Genomic DNA, 20,144 nt, shown 5'->3' on the forward strand with positions numbered 1-20,144 from the left:
GTGTCCATGCATATTTTGGGGGAGGGGAAGAGGGACCAGAGCTGCATCAGATTCTCGAAGTGTCCATTCCCCCCTCCCCCAGTGTTGACAAACAGATGGACTGGACAGGACCAAGTGATTGAGGAGAGGATGTGACAAAGCAGAGCAAATCTGGGGGCAGGGTTGGGGGTACACTGGGTCCTGCTGAGATCTCAGACTCAGGGCAGGAACCTGTGAGGTCTGGGAGGTGCTGCCCTTACTGTCTGAGCTCGCGTGTGGGGAAGTTCAGGGGAGATTTCGTTTCAGAATCGTTCCTGATTCTGAACCAGAATTGTGACCCAAAAGTGCCTCTTGGGTTCATTGGGTCCAATCACCAGCTGCCAAGCAGACCCAACCAAAATGGTTCCAGCAAACATTGGGTCTTCCTGCCCCACAGCTCCCCACACCGGGTCCCCTTCCCTCGCATCCCTCCCCCACGTGTCCCTTTCCTGTTCTATCCTGTTCTATCTTTGGCTGTAAAAACTCGAGCTTTATTTTATAAATTGTGGTTCTCGGCCTGTTGGTGAACTATGACCTGCATTTAGACCATCAAGGCCCACCTTGTAAAGGTAGGAGAGAAAATCCTAGACGCACCCCACAGGGGAGAGTGAGGATGGCTTTGTGTGATTGCCTGCCCAGCTCCATGTCTACAGAATCATCATATTATCAGTATCTCCTCCCGCGGCTGATGCTCAAAATGTTGGAAAGATACGGACACCCGCCTCATCAAGGGCTCCCAGGGACCCTTGCTCACCAGCTCTTGCAGGGTGGAGGCGAGAAAGGGGGCGGGAGAACTGCCATCTTGCATTTCAGTGCTGTTCCAGGAATCCTCTGCTCCGGGGAGAAGCTGGGGGCCCTGCCACATCGCCCACATGTCCCCACAATTGTCACACCCTCTTGATCCTCTCTTCTCCTCCCCTGGCAGGTCGTATACGTCACCGCGACGTTCCCCTATATCATGCTTCTGATCCTCCTAATCCGAGGGGTCACATTGCCAGGGGCCTCCGAAGGAATCAAGTTCTACCTGTACCCTGACCTCTCCCGGCTCTCTGACCCACAGGTAAGTGCTCTCACCACACGTGGTGCCCCGTGCCCCATGCCAGCCTGCTGTCCCTCCGGGACCATCAACTGCTGTGAATTAAGGCCACAGGGAAGCAAATCTGGAATCACCAGAACATCAAAAGCAACAAATTTGTGACCTGACAATGTGTGTGCTTCTTTATTGGTGCAGTAAATAGCAATTCTGACAGCAAATTTAATAATGCTTGCAGGCAGAGAGGCACAGAGTGGTGTGGGGGGGCATCTGTGCTGTGACCGGGAAGCCTCTGCTTTGTGCTGCTGTCGGGGCTGTGGCTCGTCCCTGCCTCCACAATTGAATAAAATGCTAAGTTTCGGTTAGAGGCGAGTGGCAATAAAAACACACAGAAATCCTCACTTAATGTGGTCCTTAGGTTCTTGGAAGCTGTGACATTGAGCAACGTGGTGGTTCGTGCAGTCAGGCCCCCAGCGAGGGGCTTTGTGTTGGCGTGGCCAGGGCTCCTTTATTCTCACTGGCGTTAATAACAAAATGACCTTGAGTGAATCTCTTGTCGGAGGCCTGCTGTGCAGTCTCTCCCCACCTGAGCGCCAGGTCTCTGAAGTCAGAATATCAGTGAGACAAACTGGATGTTCGGTGGTGATTTTCTCTGTGGTGGTAGCTCAGAAAGAAAAGGATCGGTGAAATCAGGCTGACCCGTGGTTTGTCTTTGGTGAGGCCTTGGCTGTTCTGCATGGTGAGTAGTTACTGTTTACACCTGCCTCTCTGCGTGGGTGGGATGGTGTGCCTGGGGTGAGGTAGACAAGAGATGAAAACAGCATCTCCAGCCCAGGCCTTCTCAGCCTCTGCAACTTTCTAGAAGCTCCTGGGGAGCTTTAGAAAATTCCACTTCCCAAAGCACCACCCAGATTGGTCAAAATGAACTTGTTGGAGGAGGGTCCCAGATATCAGTGTCCTTCAAAGGCCCCCAGATGATGCCCGTGTGAAGGGAAGGATGAAGGGCTCCAACCTTCACCTGACCCTGCCCCCCACTCCATCCACATTGCTCTCTGCCTCTGCTGCCAACAGCCAGGTACCAGCTTCATCATCTCCTACCTGACAAGTACAGCAGCATCCATACTGGTCTTCCAGAAATGTTTTTGATCCCTCTAGGCCACTCCCCATCCAGCAGTGATATTTCTGAGATATAAATCTGATAGGTACCCCTTTGTTTTAATTGATTCTGGGGTTCCTGCTGTCTTTGAAATAAGATCCAGAGGATGGGACCTCAAAGTCTCCATCACTCCCTTCCTTCCATCTTATCCAGGTATTGTGCCTTTCTGCCTCAGGACCTTTGCACATGCCTTTTCTGTGCTGGGAAACAAACACACCTTCTTCCTCTGGCCTTTCTTCTCTACCTTGCCTGCCTTATATCCTACCTGACTCTAATTTTTTTATTGCCTGCTCTAGCTAGAATACAAATTCTGTGGGGCAGGGAAGCTGCCCCAAGATACAAGGTTTGTACCTGTCTTGTCCAACTCTATGTTCCTAGTGCCTGGCCAGCCCAGTGCCAGGTGCATAGTAGGTACTCAGTCATTGTTTATTGAATGACTGAACAAGAGCTCTATTGATTTTTGAAGAAAGATTCTGTTGCTTCAGCATGAAGCCTAACACCATCTAGTTCACCAGACCGGGGTGCTGTAATCTTTTTTGGTTCTCTGTTGGTGATGACTGGGAAGATGGGACAGAGAGAGGGAGAGAAGCAAATGTGATAGGCTGATGAAGTGAGGAGGTGGTGGTGGGCATACTCCTCCCATCCCCCCAGCCAGTGATGCCGGACAGCCCCAGAAAAGGTGTAAAGAGAGATCAGCTGTGGGTGCTGGGCAACTGGGAGCGCAGCTTCTCCTTGGTGGCTGTGAGGTTGAGAGAGAGCCATGGGGCTGCTTTCTGATCCAGAGACAGTGCCCCTATGGCTGGGGTCTCAGGGAGGGTCCCCCCCCCGCCCCCTGCATACCCTGTTGACCAGCCCAGACTCAGCTTTCTCTTGACACTTCTCAGCATCCCAGATGCCACCTGTATCACCATCCTCTGCTCGCTAAAATGCAAACTCAGTGGGGGCAGAGAATCGATTTATCACACACTGTTTCTGCTCCACCCCTGGACCAGGCTGCGCCTGCCTTGCAGTGAGTGCTCAGTAGTGAATTTGTGAATGAATTGAATGACTGTGTGGACAGATGGACGGACAGACAGATGGACAGATGCATGGCTAGATGGTTGGATGGGTGGTTAGAGGACATTTTCAGGTAAGTCTGTATGACTTTGCATCGCAGCGACACAGCAGAAACTGTCGTGCGTGTTCTCCCATGAGAGGGGTTTTAGGTGCAGCGGAATCTTGTATCTAGAGAAACATGAGAACTGCTGTGTTGAACCCCTGGGTGGCCCCAGCCTGTCCCTCCCTGTCTGGGCTCCTGGTTCTCGCCTGCTGGGGGGGTGAGAACACCACAGGTCAGGGAAGTTGGGAACTAGTGTGCACATAATGCAGAAGCACCTTGAGTTTGTTGTGGTGCCCAGTTCAGGGCCTGGCACATAGTAGGGATCCCTGAACACTATGGGATTCCCCACGTTGGTTCCTGTCACTGACTCCAGGCAGGACGAGCCCAGGCCCCACAGCCCAACAGGGAGGCTTTGAACTCGGAACCTAAGATTACAGATCCAGTAAATTAAGTTTCTTGTCAAGAACTTGAAGCAACACAGCATTTCGCCTTCTTTGTCCCTGGCAATTTGCATTCCGTGGTCTGTTATAACTTTCTAAACATCTATTTGTCCTCACTGTCAGCCCTGTGTTCTCTCTCAAGTGTGAAGTGCCTCCACTCCATTTTTTTCCCCGCAAATTTTTATTTTCTGTCTTTTCAGCCTTTGGGGAGCTGAGGGACTCTTGCAGGAAATCACATTTTCCCTGCCCCAGATTCCTGCCACTCTCCCTCTCCATTGTGTTTCAAGTGTGTGTTTTCAGGGCAAGAACAGAAGGCCTGTCACAGATCCAAATCGCGGGGTCTGCTTTCCCAGGGCGCGCATGAGTTCCCCAAGTCTGCCTTCTCTCTGGAAGGAGCTGGAGACTGAGACCAAGGTGTCTGATTCCCTGGGGATGGGGCAGAGGATGTTCAGACAATGAGGGTGCCCCAGAACACCAGATCCCCCCACCTGCCCGCTAGGAGCACAAATGAGGGAAAACAAGCCCCTGGTTTGAAATCCCACTTGATCAACCTCCTGGATATGGCTGTGGAATTTGCTGCCACCTGGTGGCAGTGTACTCTGATTCCAGGCCAGGCCCCAAGGACAAATGGGCCTCTCAGCTATTGGGCTTTCAAGGCAAAATTTACATATGGACATCAACTTAGAGGGATTAGATATGTTTTTGAAAATACTGCAAACAACACTGATGTGGGGGGGAGGCACTTCCTAGAACTGAAAATCCTCCAGGGTTTCTTTTCAGCATATTTGATTCTAGGTCAAGGTTGCTTTTCCCCCAGCATCAGTTTGTTATCCACTCTGCAGCAGGCCCTGGAAAAGCCAAATCAGATCCCATGTAGTTCTTATCTTCAAGGAGATGGCAGTCTTGGGGAAAGACAGTTAGTCAGTGTAACAGGAGTGTAGGACAGTGCTGGGGTACAGATGGCCTGGCACAGGTGTGCCCCTCCACCCAGTAGATAAGCCCCTCAAGAATTAGAAACAAGTTAGTGACCTAACATCATGTAGCCTGAAAGGACGCCAGTAAACATTTCTTCTTTTCTTGACTGCTGGAAACTCCATAAGAGTTTCCTGTGTGGAACCAGAGTTCCCGTGCCCTCCACTGAGATTCACTGGGGCACCCCTAAATTGTTTGAGCCACAGGCTTGCTCAAGATGTGGGTTTGGAATCTTTCATTCTCAGCAGTTCCAGAAGTGCCTTGTTAATCTGCAGCCTGAGTGATCCAGGAACTGCTGGCTTCCCGTGACTAGCAGCGACAGTGGTTGTCATCTCTGTGCCTGGCCAAGCTGAGCTTGTTGGCATTTAATGTATCTGATTCACTCCATCAGCAAATAGTCCGTAATTGAAAGTTATTATGTTATAGACCCAGGGGTTAAGTGCTCTTGTATACAAGTACTGTTTATCCTCATGGCCACTGAGATAGGGCCTTATGGTCTTGCAGCTGTAAGGAAAGTCCTGGCTTATAGGTTCTGAGGCTTTTGAAACTGCTATCTTACCGTAAGGATACTGACACTTACAGTGAGGATACTGACACTCCGAGAGGTTGAAGCTCTTGCCTCCTCTTTACACTTGAACCTAGTTACACATGACTCAACCAGGTAAAAGGTGCAGTGCTAAAACTTTGTTGTCTCTAATTTCTCTGGGCTTACCTCGTCTCTGCCCAGCCCGAGGCTGGCATTCCTCGCTCTGTCATCTAAGCATCCCACACCCCCGTGACTACCTTGCAAGAATCCTGGCATTCGCATGGGGCAGGTCTAGTGCCAGCCTGCCCAGGAAGTCCCTCTGTGCTAACCTGTTCAGCCTCTGATTGGCCCCTCCTATGCGTGGGAAGCCCCCTCACCTCCACTTTGGGACCACCCTCGACTCACCTGACTCCCAATGTTGGCACATTTATTCATTGTCTCATTTCCATATTCTTTCTTGATTTCTTTGCTCTTATTTGTCAGTGCCCCACCCTCAGTGTGGGCACCAGGGTTGAAAACCCTAAGCAACTGAGGCACAGCCAGTCTCTTCAGGGATCGCTGCCTCTTGCTCTCCACTGCCCGCTTCCTCCTACCACAGACAGTGGAAATAGGCGAGTCTCCATGGTGAACAAAATGGTGATAGTTCCTGGTGGCTCAGGGTAGGCTTTGTGTCAGGGAATCATAAATAAGGTGTTGATAGCAGTCTGAGGCCCCTTCATTGGGGCCTTGGGGGCCAAGTTCAAAAAGTTTCACCCCATGATCTTCAGGGTGCTGATGAGTAATTTGGGGATAGAAATTGGCCAATCTGAACAAAACCGTTGCTTCAAAAGATTACCCTGACAAGAGAGAGGCTCGGCAAAGCTGAGAATTCTGGGGTGAAACAGAGCTTCATTGGAATGTGTGCTTTTTCCTGTGTGGCCCTAAACAAATGACTTGCCCTCTCTGAGCCTCAGTTCCCTCCCTTGTAAGCTTCTAGAGGGCAGGATCCAACCTTGTACTAGTCTCCTGCCCCCACCACCGCGCTGTGTATTAGATGCAACAGCACATACTTCTCCAGGTGCACAGAAAGAATGAGAAAATAGTGATTTTGGAAGAGAAGAGGGAAGATGTGGAAATGGCCTTAATGGGAGGCGGGTGAGTGAGGAAGCAATCTGGCCACCAAGGACAATGGAGACTCTGCAGGACTGTGGGCACCAAACAGCATGACAGCCATAATGTCACCTGTCCATGGCAGGTATGGCCAGAATTAGTGCCTTTGTGGGGCTTGTCCAGCTACTTCCAGAGCCCAGGAGGCTCGACAAAGAAGAACAGTGGGGTTCATTTCAAAAGGTGTCAGCAAACATTCAAGATGCACCTTCTATGTGCAGACCTGACCACTTGGTGGGGTGCCAGGGATGAACCACTGGTTTTGTCCTTGAGGATTTGCAGTCTCATGGGAGCAGCGATGGTACCAGCCACGGAGGGTGGCACCCTAAGCTGCATCAAGCAGGAGGGGGACAGTGTGGCCTGTCTCTAGGGAGTCTCACCGGGCCATTTAAGAATGGTAGCCTTGTGATTGTTCACCAGCAAGTACCATTGAGCACCTACTGTGGGCCAGGCACTGTGCTCGATCTTTGCTTTTCTACTGAATCAACAGAAATGTACAGTGTATCTGCCCTTGCTACATGGTTGCTGGGCTCTACTGGAGGAGGGAGGAGGAGGTGGATGAGTGATCTTTTCAAGGACAGGGATTTTTAATTGGGGAAAGCTCTTTGCCCTCACCCCACAGTAGGACATAAAATTTTGTACATTAAGCATTTCTTAATTAATATTTCTTAATAATTTCTTGAGATGTAGAGCAGATTTAGCTTTACATGAACATGAAGCAGAAAGTACGGAAGAGTCCATATACCCTCCTTTTTCCAACCCCCCTTTCCTCTGTTGTTAACACCTGGCTTTCGTGTGGTACATTTGTTACAACTGGTGATGCAGTATCAACACATTCTATGCACTAGATGAGCCCATAGTCTGGGAGGGTTCCCCTTACTTAGTGTTAAGCAGCCTGTGGGTTTAGCTGAATGCAACAAGCCATGAATCCACCCCTACAGAGTCTGTAGAATAGTTTCACTGTCTTCAGAATCCCTTGTGATCCACCTATTCATCCCTCCCGCCTCCCACTAGCCTTCTTCCCTGAGTCCCTGCTTACCTCTGCCCTTCTAGTGTCTCCACCATTCTGCTTTTCCCAAGTGTCATTGTCATGCTGAGTCTAGCTTGTCAGACTGGCTTCTTCCACTTGGGGTGATATGCTTGTAAACTTCCTGCCTGTCTCTTTGTGGCTTAATAACTCAATTCTTTTTTTAATCATTGACTAATAGCCCATTGTCTGGATGTGCCACGGTTTGGTTATTCATTCACCAATTAATGGGTTTTTTTGATATTTCCATGTTTGGCAATTATGAATAAGGCTGAGTGTGTGCAGATATTTCATTAAGGATGTTTTTTCCTGAAGTGAGTCCTCCCACCTCCAAAACTCAAAATCCCTGCTCGTGAGTGTTCAGCCAGAGTTATCGCGTGGTGCTGGATTGGCATCATGGCTCATCCACTTCCTACTGTGTAACCCTAGACCAATCCCATTACCACTCTGTCCTGTGCTCCTTCTCTATGATAGGGTTGCTAGGAAGTTTGAACGAGATAATGCTCAATCATGATGTCACATTCAGCACGTAGTAAATGCTTGGCCAACGTTAGCTATTTATTTTACAAGATGAATATAACTTTGATTTTATTTTCTTGACTAAAACATCAGGTGTTTGTGGCACTGCATGAGCTGATTTAACCCATCCTGTTCTCACAGAGCATGCTTTTAAAAGCCTGTGGAAAATAGACCCAGCAAAAAGAGAAGTCACAGATGCTAATGTAGGGCATTGCTGTGCTAGCTCTCACTGTGCATACAGACAGGCGCACCTGGCATTTCAAGACAATGTCTAAAACCTTGCTTTTCGGAGTACAGTGCCCAGCCCAGTGGTATCAGCTGCAAGGAGAGCTTGTGAGAAAGGCAGACTCCCACCCCAGACCTGCCCCATCTGCTACAGCCCTCACTGGCTCATACACACTTGAAAGTTTGAAGTGCTGGCCTAAGAGACTTCCTAGGCAGGCTGAGACTGTCAGACACATGTGTCTGTGTCAGAGGAGCTACAGGAGCTAGGACAAGTAGGTGCAGCAGAAGGTTCTCCTGGGGTGTTGGGCTACCCACCTGCCATCACTCACGCAACTGGGAAGAGGGAAGAGAGCTCATTCTTGGGATCCCTGCAAAAGGTTGCCTGTCTGTCATGGTGGGGGTAAGGGGAAAGGGATGCTGGTTATTTCCAGAAGCATTCAAAGAATGTCCATTGAAAACTCAGGACCAGAACTGTGGGCATAGTTGTCTTGGGCAGAAAGGACTGGAGGTCCATCCAGTGAAGGGCTGAGAAAGTTGTGCCAGGAACATGTGCACTGGGCCTGGGTTGGGAAGGAAGGATCTCCCCTGAGTACAGTGGAAAGATAGAAGATACAGGGCCCACTTAGAGCAGCTATTAACTAGCTTCATCCTCTGAAAATATCATAGGACACAACTTTCTTCCAAATCCCACATTCCCCCATCATCCTTGTTACTGTTACTATCATCTTTAAAATTTTGCCTTATTACTTTTTTGAATTGATAATTACTTGGATTTAATAATTTTTTTTTTACCAATTTCTTTGTTCTCTCTCTTTTTTTTTTTTTCTTTCTGCTGGATGAAATTTCCTTCTTATTGAAATGCATCCTTTGGTAGTTCTTTCAAGTAAGCTCTCTTGGTCTGAATGTGTCTAATGAGATAATTATTTTACCATCACTCTGGAATGATTGGTTCGCTGGGTATGGAATTAGGGTGGCCATTTTAAAATCCATTTTAAACTTGGGTGTAATATGGATTACAGGAATAGTGTGTGGTCATGTCCACGCCTGGCACTGCCATATTGAGTCCTAAGCTGAGTAGTGAGATTTCTAACATCTCACTCACAAGATGACAATCCCTTTCTGGCTCCTGGCTTTGTGTCCCTCTCAACTTGTGGTCACATATATCACTTAATAGATTATAACAGAATTTAAACCTCAGCTTCTAGGACTTCTCTCTGCTTGGATAGCCTCAGGGATTACTAGGTTTGTTCTTCCTCATCCCCAGCTCTGACTTCTCTCATTTCTGCCATCTGGGAGAATGTTCTAACTGCCTTTCAAGCCAAGCTATGCATTTAAAATGGCTATTTTAGTTCATAATTATGTGTTTTCTCTGTCCTCCCATAAAAATATGTTTAACCTTTGATATTTGCTTCTCTTCATCTGCCAGTCTTGAACAGGACATACTGAATTTTCAAGTAGCAAATTAATATTAAGGGGAGGAGGCTGTGGTCATTCTCATTTCATTCATAAGTTCAGTTTTATTTATCAAGTTGTATTTGTGGTGGTGACTTCATATTTCATACTATCATCATTATATTATCTGATAGTAAACTTGTTTTGGAGTAAAATAATATTCATCGAGGTATTTGATCAAAAGTCCCATGAGCCCATTTACTTTCTATTTCAACAAGTTTAAAAGTCAATATCTAGGTTCACTTTCTTCTCTTGTGGACAAGGAGCTGAGTCCCATAGAGAAGTCAGCACGTGACCAAGATCATAACTTGTGCAGAGCCAGGATCCTCAGCTGAAACATCTGTCACCTCTCCACCCCTTTGTGTCTGTTTTCTCATCTATGAAATCCAGAGGTTAGACCAGACATGGGATCAGGTCCTGACTCACCAGCTCTGTGATCTCTGGTAGGCTCCTAAACTCTCTGAACTTCCATCTTAATCAGCCCTACCCTCTCCACTGCCAGTGACTTTCTTGACATCAAGCAGGCCAACATGTACAGAAGAGCTCTGAGAAGCCCAGGGCAGCAGAGAGGGTTGGGAAGGTCTAGTCACTGAGATGCCAGGGCTGCAGCTCCTCTGTGATGAGAGGTGTGCTTTGCAAATGCAGTGTGTTGCACTGCTTTCCGGCCCAGCACGGATTGAGCAAGGAGAGCAATTTTTCTGTCTGTGAGCAGCTCAGCTACATCTCAGTTTGCTGAGTTATTGACATTTGAGGTTCTTATCTGTGAAAACTCACTGGTGTGTTAAGCTCACGTTCCACTTCCCTCACTTCTCATGTGCAAGCCAAGCACTGGGCAGCCCAGCAGGGCAAGCGCCAAGCCCCTGTAATGCTCACAAAGAGTTGAACAAAGTTCTGTCTCCTTGATTAGAGCCTTAGAGACAGATGTTCCCAGTCCTGGAGCCCAGTGGGCTAAGCACATGATATCAACAGTGCCCACTCCACCCCCAGGAAGTAGTGTTGTATGGTGGGAAACTCCCCGCTCAGAATCAGGGGACCCAGCACCATCCCTGACCTTGAACAGTCATTGTCTCTCCTGTGCCAGAGTGTCTTGGGCCATAAATGAGGCATCGGGTAAAATCACTGGTTTTCATTCCCAATCAGTGGCCCTTTGCTTTTCTTTCACTCTCCTGAGCCAGCCACGGGCAGCTTCACACTGCCAGCAAATTCCCTCTGGCAGTACGTGCATCTGATTAATCAAAGGTGGCAGAGCCCAGGAACTGTTCCTTAAAATGTCCTTTGTGGAAATGAAGCCCAAGAGAGACGCGGTGCTGTGGTCGCGTGTGTGGTCCTGGACTGTACATCACCCACACGGCACCAGGGTTGCAGACGACAGCGCTCAGGCTTGCCCAGGGTGACTGGCGTGGGGGGGAGGGGCCGTGGAGGTCACTGTGAGCAAGTGCAGTTACGAGGTGGGGGGCCCTCCAAGCAGCATGGGGCCACTGCCCCCGCCTGCCCTCCTGGAGTGCAGTGTCTCTCTCAGACCTTTCCCGTGGTGGCTTGCGTGTAGCCATGCACGTAGCACGTGCTCACCAGCACGGGTCAGGCATGTGGTCGCCATCTGGGAGCCTGGCTCCCTCCCTGGACAGCAGCACCTGACCACTGTCCAAGCTCAGAGCGGGTGGCAGGGGAGGAGGGACAAAGAGGGGAGAGGGGTTTGCGAGACATGGCCTCAGTGAGTGCTTCAGCCACGGAATGGAAAAGGAACCCATGAAGTCAAGCTTGGGGTGTGTGGGTACGTGTACCTGGCCCCTCCTCCTCTCTGGAACCCTGGAAGGTGGCGCTGCCTCACCACAAAGATAAAATTATGGCTGAAAATGAGGTTGAGGAACTCAGATAAACCCACAGGCTGCTCCTGGCTGATGGAAGGAGTTCAGTGTTTTTAATCTTTGAGGTGATGTCAGCAGGAGACCACTGAACCCCTGGAAGTTCCAGGTGTTATGGCTGGAGATTAGTGCTATGGTGGCTTCTGCCTGTCACTGGGGTAGGGGCTTCCCCAACTACCCCATTAACAGGGCCTGAGCTACTGGTCTTCCTGTGCCCCCCCCCCACTGCTGTGGACACCCCCCCGGGAAGTGTTTCCTTCCCTGTTTTGCAGACACAACTGTCTTCTCAGTGAGACCCAGCTGAGGTGGGAGCGCCCGCTGTCTCTGTTGGTTCTGCCTACCCAGGGAGCACCCACTCACCCCACCCCATCTTGCTGAGTCTGCTCAGTCGCACACCCTCCCTATTCATGCATCCATTTTATTTTACTTTTTTGATACATTTGAGACTAAATTGCAGACATCGGCATCCCCAGATACATCAGCATTCATGTCTGGATTTATTTTTTAAAATGATCATGCTGGGTTTTGTTGCTCAAGCCCAGCCCCAGGGGGAGTTGGGAGGGGGGCTGTGGAATGAGGACAGTCCTTCCCTCCTGGAGGACCATGTGGGGGGTGGGGGCGTTGTGGCAGTCACAGGGTCCCCTGAGGTTAGCCAGCGCTCCTGCCTTCTCTAGCCACACCTTGTGCTGTAGGAAGACAGTGTCACAGCTCACGGAGGAAGGGGCCTGCCACACACTCACAGAGTCACCAGAACTGCCTCTGCCCTTGCGCTGAGCTCTCTGGGTGTCATGCCCAAGGAGTGGGTGTCCTCTAAAGTGGTTGCCTTTCTGGAGAGCAGGGGAGCAGGTGACGAAGTGACCCTGCAGGGTGGCAGGCATGTAGAGATGGAAGGACGTCTGTGTGTGCGGACATGAGCAAGCTGCCGCGTGCCAAGCACCATGCCGTGTCCACTTGGCTGTACTCACCACGCCTGGTGAATAAATGATGCTCAAAAGATACTGTTGGAGGGAATTGCCCTGTTGACGGTTACGTTTCTTAGGAGCAGAAAACCTCAGTGATCAGCCTCATGTCCAGTGCATGTGGGCATTTCCTTAGTGCTTGATTACCTCTGGCGGCAGGGATCTCACCCCAGGCCTGGCCACTCAGCCAGGAGGAGGCTCTTGTGCTGCTGCTGTGGCTGCCCCTCCCCTAGCCCGTGTAGGCCCTCTGGGAGCTTCTGGGGGCAGGAGGAATTTGAGTGGTTTCCCTCTCACTGTAGAATGCTGTTTCACTTGGAGTTGAGCTGCGTCCTCCCACGTCTACCCTGAGGCCTCCGTGGGCGTTTCCCATGCCCACTCTGCGTGGCCAAAGCTATCTCGAGGAGTGAGATCCCCGCTCTGTGAGTCCATGGATTCCAGGAAGCTGCGTGGCATCCTCTTCCTCAGCCCTTTGCTAAGAAACGTTCCTGCACACACATGTCCTTCAGACACATCTTTCCCTGTCTCAGGGCCCTGCTCATACTGTTTGTTCCACTGAAGAGCCTGCTCTTCCTTGCAGACATCCGGCCCAGAGCAGAGAAACTCCCCTGAAAGCATGTATCTCTGTGAGCGTGGCCCCACCTCCCCTTCCTTTTAGGAGCTTCCCTGCCCTTGTGTTTGACTTGAAGTTTGTCTCCTGTGTCTTCAACTCCATGGTGTCTTCCTGGGCTTACAAGACTACAAGGTTGAAATACCTCAGGGAAAATGAGCTTCACTGGCCCCAAAACACACCTGCATGTCTCTGACTGGTGGTGGACTTTTTTTTAGGGGACAGAGGGCAGGAGAGTGCAGTAGTTGATTATCATGTCCAGCCCTGGCAGGAATGTGAGATTGATTAGCAATGTCTGCCATAGGCAGGAATTGGAATGGGATGTGTGTGCAACATATTCATCATCTTCTTTGCCATCCAGGTTCCTTATTTTACAGATTGGAAAACTGAGGCCAGGAAAAAAAGAACCTTAGGGAGAATGTACAGAAATTTTCAAGGCAACCTGGACTAGAGCTGGGTGTCCTGACCCACTTAGTTCAGCTTGTCCTTCGCTGTCCTGGGGACTCTAAGCAACTGTGGGTCTTCAATATTTTTTGAGTGCTTGCCATAGGTCAGTATTGTGCAAAGTTCTGGGTGTATATCAGTGAAAAAAACAGATGAAAGTCTTGCTCCCGTGGAGTTTCTGTTCTAGTAGGAGGAGACAGACGTCAGCCAGGAGTGTGATGATTTGATTGAATCATCTGGCCCTGGGCCAACACCCTGTTGCCTTCACCAAGGAGGTGCTCTTTTTGGGTTTCATGCCCTCCCCTCCCTGGCTCTCTACCTCCGAACCAGCTCCATGGGACTCAGAGGAGGGAAGTGGTGATGGTGGGGGAGGCTCATCTGGGCTGCTCGCTGGGCTGACACACAGGGGCATGGCAGCCCGTGACCCCGTTTGGTCTAAAGACCCAGGCCTGTGTTCCCAGTGCAGGAATTTGGGTTCCACTGCCCCTCCTCAGTGCTTCTCAAATGGGGGTTAACAACTACTCAGGAGACAGTGGAAGCAAGTGGGGCTCAGTTCTGGTGTTCACTGTGATGGGGGCCACCCTCAGCATCTAGAGAGTGGGCGCTGGTGACCCTACAATCAACAGGGCACACCTGCGCAACAAATTGTCCATCCAGAGCCCATAGTGTACCCCCAGAGGAAGGTTATTGGGGGGAGACTTTAATTAGCACCCCCATCCTGAGGCCACATAGACAGTCCTGGGAGAACCTGTCCTGGAGCCTCACCCACACTTTCTATCCTCTACCCACCCGTCTAATCCCGTGGTAAAACGCAGCTCAGTGTCTCCTGCAGTGCATAGGGGTCGGTGTGCACAGCCAGTCCCTCCCCCGGGTCCTACCATGTAAGGCACCAAGGTCACTGCTATTGGCCCCTGGCCAGGGACTGTCTGTCCAGTCCCTGGATGTGGCAGCCAGCCCCTGGGCAGAGGCCCAGCCGCAGTGACCTGGCTCCCTGCTCCACACAAGGGGCCATAGGTCAGCCTACGCACCCTGACTCCCTCCATCCCCCCACCCCACCACGCTGAAGGGCCTCCCACCACCTGCAACCTGCCAGCCAGTGACACTTCACTGGCAGGGCCCGAGTCAGCCCCGGGGCTGGCTGCTGGGGAAGGTCTTGGCTTCTGAGGCTGCAGAACATATTTCCAGGGGGGCTGCTGGGCCCAGCGCCTCTGCCTCTTCCCACCCCTGTCCCACTGCCTGCCCAGGACATTAGCATTGAAATCTCCCCCCTCCCATGAATCCACCAGGGAGGGAGCCTCTGAGCCCTCGCCTCCCTGCTCCGTCCTGCATAATGGCCACACTGTGTTCCCCAGCCTCTGTATGTGGCATTAGCCAGAGCAGGAGAGAGGGCGCCTAGCAACCCCGAGGGGGCTGAGGAAGAGGTGGGAAGGAAGCGATTTTCATGTAATTATTCACTTCTACAAAAGCCGTTGTCAGGTACACACTGGAAACACAGCTGTTGTATTCTTCTCTTAACCTACTTTTAATCTTTTGAGAATCTTTCCCCATATAAAAGACCGAGAGAAAGAGCTTAATTCAGCCATTTTCTGCCGGGCCATATAAGTTATGTTCTTGCCTCATGGAAGGCTCTATTTACAAAAGTTGTGGGGTGTGTGTGTGTGTGTGTGTGTGTGTGTGTCTGGCTATTTGAAAAGAAAACATTAATGAAGGAAAGGGATAGAGCTCATAAGCCACCGGGCCCCAGCCCTGTCCTGGCTGCTGGACCCAAAGCCAAATGCCGCATGTGCTGTTGGGTCTGGAGGTTTTCTCGCATCTTCTTGGCTGGCACTGGGACTGCAAGGAGTCTGAGAGCAGGGAAATACTGGCTCCTCCCCCGACTCCCACTGTTGTGCCCACGTTCACTGTGCCAAGGGCAGGTGACTGCTTTCGTGATGGGGGTCACGCCCACGGGTGCTTCTCAGCGGTCTGACTCGTTCCCCGGGTGGGGACGGGTTGGCAGTAGCCAAGACACAGGAACTGGTTTTCTTTTTTTTTTAAAGATTTATTTATTTATGCATACAAGAGCTGGGGTACAGGCCAGAGATGTGGGGGGTTGAGAGGATTCACCAGAGACAGTGGGGAACAGAACAGGCAGACTGACCAAAGTGCACTGCTGAGGGGAGCAGTGGGTGAGTCAGGAGAGGTCTGCTGCACCATGTGGGTAGCTCCCTGGCAGGCCGGGGATTGAACTCGTGCTGCAGAGGCTGTGGATTGCTTCATAGTGCGGTGCTTAACCCCTTGCGCCACCAGGGAGGCCCGGAAACTGGTTTTCATAGTGCAGCTGAGAGGGTTAGCCTTGGCGAGCTCAGAGGAGGGGAACCCAGGTAACCTGCAGCGTGCCTGCAGCCCCTATCCTTCCTTCAGGAGCTGGAGGCAGAGGTTCAGGGCAGGGAAGTGGGAGAGCCGGGCTCCCTGCTGAGCATGCCCCCCTGCCCACCGAAGCCCCTGCCCTTCCCAGGGAGCCCCAGCCAGGCTGGGGGCCAGGCACCTGGATCCAGACTTCGTCCCCCTCTGCTGGTGTTCAGTGCCTTCCCTCGCAGGCCGCCAGGCTCCCGAGGGCAGTTCTGAAGGCCCTTTTGTCCCTACTCCGAGGAGACTCCTCATGCAGTGGCCAGTGTGGCCGTCTCCCCAGAGCCAAGTGGACCAGCGATGTCCCCGCTCTGGCTTGCGTTGTGTCACCTGAGGAGACAGTGGGGGCACTGCCTTTGCCAGCAAGCCCGATGCCTGGGCCGCCACCCCCGGTATGTGGTGTAGCTGCTGGGCTGAGCTGTGTGATGATGGCACCAACCTGCAGCGGGGCGCGAGCTGCCCTCGTCAGCCCTCAAGCAGGACACCCCAGCTCCAGGGCGTGGGGAGCGTGCGCCCACCTCTGATGACCACGGGGTGCTGTCCCTCTGCTCTTGCCAATGGCCTGAAATCTTGATTTTAGGGGAGCTTCTTTCTGCGGCCCAAGCTGCCTTAGAGGCCATAGAAAATCACACTCCAGCTCCTGTTCCCCCGCAGCCCCTCGGGCCAGCAGCTGCACCCACCCCTCCCCGAGTGGCCCTGCGCCCCACTGCGCCTCGCCCTCCTCTCCCATGGTCCCCCCACATGCGCCTGCCCAGCGGATGCTGTGCTGTAGCTCCTCTGCCTTGGTCTGTGGTCTTCCGAGGGCAGAGCTCCAGGGCTGTGCCCAGCACGTTGCTGGCACACGCATGTTGACTGCGGGGCAGAGGGAGGAGGCTTCTTTCTCCCTCCAGATTTTTGAAGACTGCTTTGCCTGGCGTGGGCTAGTGTTAGCCAAGCCCTGCCTATGCTCCGAGCTCCTCCTTGCTGCCCTGCAAGAGCTGGATACTCTGCTGAAGCTGCATACACAGGCTGTGACTCTAGCGTGGGGAGGAGAGAGGGAGGGAGGCTCTCTGGAGGCACCCCCTCCTGGGCCTCCCCAGTCAGGCAAGCCCCTTCTGTCCTAGAGGTGGAAAAGACATGAAGCCTTCACCCCAAACTTCTGAGACAGTTGATATTCCACTAGTGGGGTCCAGGTGGAAATGGGGAGGAAAGAGGGTGAGCACATTTCCACCCCCCACACAGCTCTCTCGAACCTGGGAGAAGTTCTGCTGCCCGTCTGGAGGGGGTGCAGGTCACAGGACGTGGGGAGCTTTGTCACTGTAAAGTGCTGTCTGTGTGAACTGGGGCCTCTGTTATGGCAAATGTGGTTTGAGTGTGGGTGGAACAGTTTGTCCTCGCCCAGCCAAACTGCCTTGCTTTCCTGCCTAGTGTCACCGAGGGCTACTCCCTGCGGGCATGGCCAGGCCCTGAGGGATTGCTGGGGGAGGTGGTTCTGTCCCTGACCCGTTGCTTTCTGTACCTGCTGTGCACCCAGGCTCAGGGCAACCCGCTGCCCTGAAGGAGGTGAGGTTGCCCCAGAGCTAGAGGGCGGGACCACCTCTCTTCTCAGGGTCTCGGCTCCCCTGTTCCCATGCAAATCTGTCCTCCAACCTCTGAATGTGCGCTGCCTCTGGCTACGCTGCCAGAACGCCCCCCATTCATTGCTGCAGGGGAGTGACCGGTTCCCAGCTCCTGACCCAGCTTCCTTAGGGTTTGTTCTGTCGAGACTGTTTTCCCTTCAAGTTGTGTTGAGAAATAGGAAGCCCTTTCTCTGGAGCTGCCCCCTTTGTAGCGCCCTGGGACAGGCTGGGCAGCTGAGCAGGGACAGGCAGGCTCGGTTGCCTGCTCCTCCATTCACCGAGGTGGGGTGGCCTTTGTCCTGTGCGACCTGACAGCACAGAGCTGTTCCCGTCCCAGCAAAGGCTCCAGCCTGCTCTGCGCGGGTGGGAGTGGGGCAGCTTTTCTCTGAAACTTGGTGGCAGAACGCCTGGGGTTCGAACCTGATGCTCGCTTACTGGTTGGTTTGGCTTGTGTGGATCGGTTTCCTCTTCTGTAAAACAGGAGATGCAACTACTTGCCAAGGGAGATGGTAGTGGAAACCGAGCCTTGGGTACGTGGTAACCTTTCAACAAATGACAACTTAAGCCCCCATTTCTTAGGCCACCACCAGACAGGTAGGAGGGCTCATGAACGTTGTTAGCCTGTTTTGTTAGCTTGTCTTTCCCCATTTGATCAAGTCACCCCAATGGCTACCGTGATCCTGTGTGCTCTTGGGTGTTGGTGGAATTCCTCATTGAGGAGAGAAGTGGCCTTTGTGGAAATGGACTCAGGGTCCCCTGTGGCATAGTCAGTGCCATGCTCTCGCCTGCCTTTGTTTTTTCCCTCTGGTAAACGGGAAGAGTCCATTTCCCAGACTCCCCTGGTACAGATTGGGGAACAGGAGACTTGGTTCTCCAGGTTCTTGAAGGCTCCCCAGGCGAATCTCCAGTTGTCTCTCTGCTGTCCTAGTGACTGGATAGAAGCTTGAGGGGACATGGTCATGTCATAAAGCAGAAAAGCTTGCCCGCTGGTCATTGGGTGGAAGAGAACCTCTATGTGAGTCTGTGTTGGGCTTTGTGTGGCAGGAAATGAGTTTCTGTTGTGCTGAGCCACAGAGATTTGGAAGTCACCGTTACCCCAGCCTGGCCTCGTGGTGACCATCTAACCAAATCCAGCCGCTGCTCAATGCATCCATTAGTTCCCTCCCAGACTAGGGGAGCTCATAACTGGAGCCCTGCATTTTCAGGACCACAGGCTTATGCCGAGACACGTAAGGATCATGCCCATCCCCGGGCTCTGATGGTGCAGACCCTATGCAGGTCCACCATGTTCGTGCATGGGATATTCCCAAGGAGTCTAATCTGGGAGGTTCTCCCACTCTGCATGCCCAGTGTGCACACATCTAAGCAGAAGAGTTAGTATCAGCATGAGCTTTAGAAATGTGCAAAATAGAAAAGACCAGTGGAGGGAGTTTTGGATCCAGAGCAGTGTCAAGTCATAGCAAAAGTCCCAATGGCCTTCGGAGCTGTGTCTCCAGCCCAGACTGCAACATTTTGCTCTAGACTCTCCCCCCGTCTCCTGAAGAGCTTGCCTAGACGTCTCAAGCTTGCCTTGCCCAGAACTACACTTATCCCCTTTCCTCCACCTTATACCACCACCTGCCCTTTAAACTGCCTTGCCCTCCAGTGTGTCCCTTTGCTCAGCGCTGGGGATTCTTCTCTCACCTCCAATCAAGACCAATCTGTTTTCATCTGCCCACTGAGGATTTCTTGAGAATCGGGGAGAAGCAATGGAAATCAATCAGAGAAACTAGAGGAGTCAAGCAAAATCCCATGGACAGCACCATCCCTCCAGCAGGCCGACTCCCCAGAGCCCAGCACATGAGCAAATGGGGCCACGCTGGCCACAGAACGCCTGTGTGGTATTTCCCTTGGTAGGAGAGAGAGAAGAGGTGCAGACACAGGGAATTCTGGGGGCTGAGGCCCAGGAAGCCCAGGCCCTGGCATTGCCCAGAAAGGGAAGATGTGGTCTGAGAATGCATCACGGCAAGGAGGGGTACGTCCGGGCTGTGCTGGAGCTTCAGCTGAGACTGTGGTTCGGGAAACCCTAGGCCTGACCAGTGAGGCTCCATGAGCAGAGAGAACCCCTTATTGAGGAGAGCCCCCGGGTACCTCCTCTTCTGAAAGCTTTTTATCTCACCTGAGGATAAACATGGGCTGCTGTATATAATGTACAGTGCTGCTCTCACGGGGTGCTCCATTAATGCTGGTTCATCACTAATTCAGGATTCATGGAAGGATTTGGGCTTAGAAAATCTGGGGTTTTTTAATCCTAAAAACTTAATGCTGCCGTTAGTCAGAATTCTTTCCATTTGAAGTGACTACAATCTCCTTCAAATTAACTTAAAGAGGGGCCTCCCCGGTGGCGCAGTGGTTGAGCGCTGGGTTGCGAAGCTGCCCGCAGCCTCTGCAGTGCTGGTTCGATCCCCGGCTGCTCCCCGGCCACTGGAGGAGGGTCCCACATGGCGCGCAGACCTTTCCTGTCCCCCGCTGCTCCCCTCAGCAGTGTACTTCGGTCCTTCTGCCTGCTCTGCTCCCTGCTCTGGCTCTGGTGAGTTCTCTCTCACCATCCCGTGCTTCTGACTGTGCCCAGTGCTTGTATAAATAAATAAAAAAAAAAAATCTTAAAAAAAAAAAAAAAAAAAAAACAAATTA

General features: G+C 52.0%; 1 protein-coding gene across 1 annotated transcript in view; it reads left to right on the forward strand.

Moving 5' to 3' along the window:
• SLC6A11 (solute carrier family 6 member 11) overlaps positions 1-20,144 on the forward strand; it is an 83,997-nt gene that overhangs the window by 42,706 nt on the left and 21,147 nt on the right. The window contains exon 6 of the mRNA XM_037522781.1: positions 944-1,078. Coding sequence (XP_037378678.1) covers positions 944-1,078 — 135 coding nt within the window. The remainder of the gene's footprint in view (positions 1-943; positions 1,079-20,144) is intronic.

The sequence above is a fragment of the Talpa occidentalis genome, unplaced genomic scaffold (assembly GCF_014898055.3).
Source record: "Talpa occidentalis isolate TD23 unplaced genomic scaffold, MPIMG_talOcc4v2.1 talOcc4.10, whole genome shotgun sequence".
NCBI lineage: Eukaryota > Metazoa > Chordata > Mammalia > Eulipotyphla > Talpidae > Talpa > Talpa occidentalis.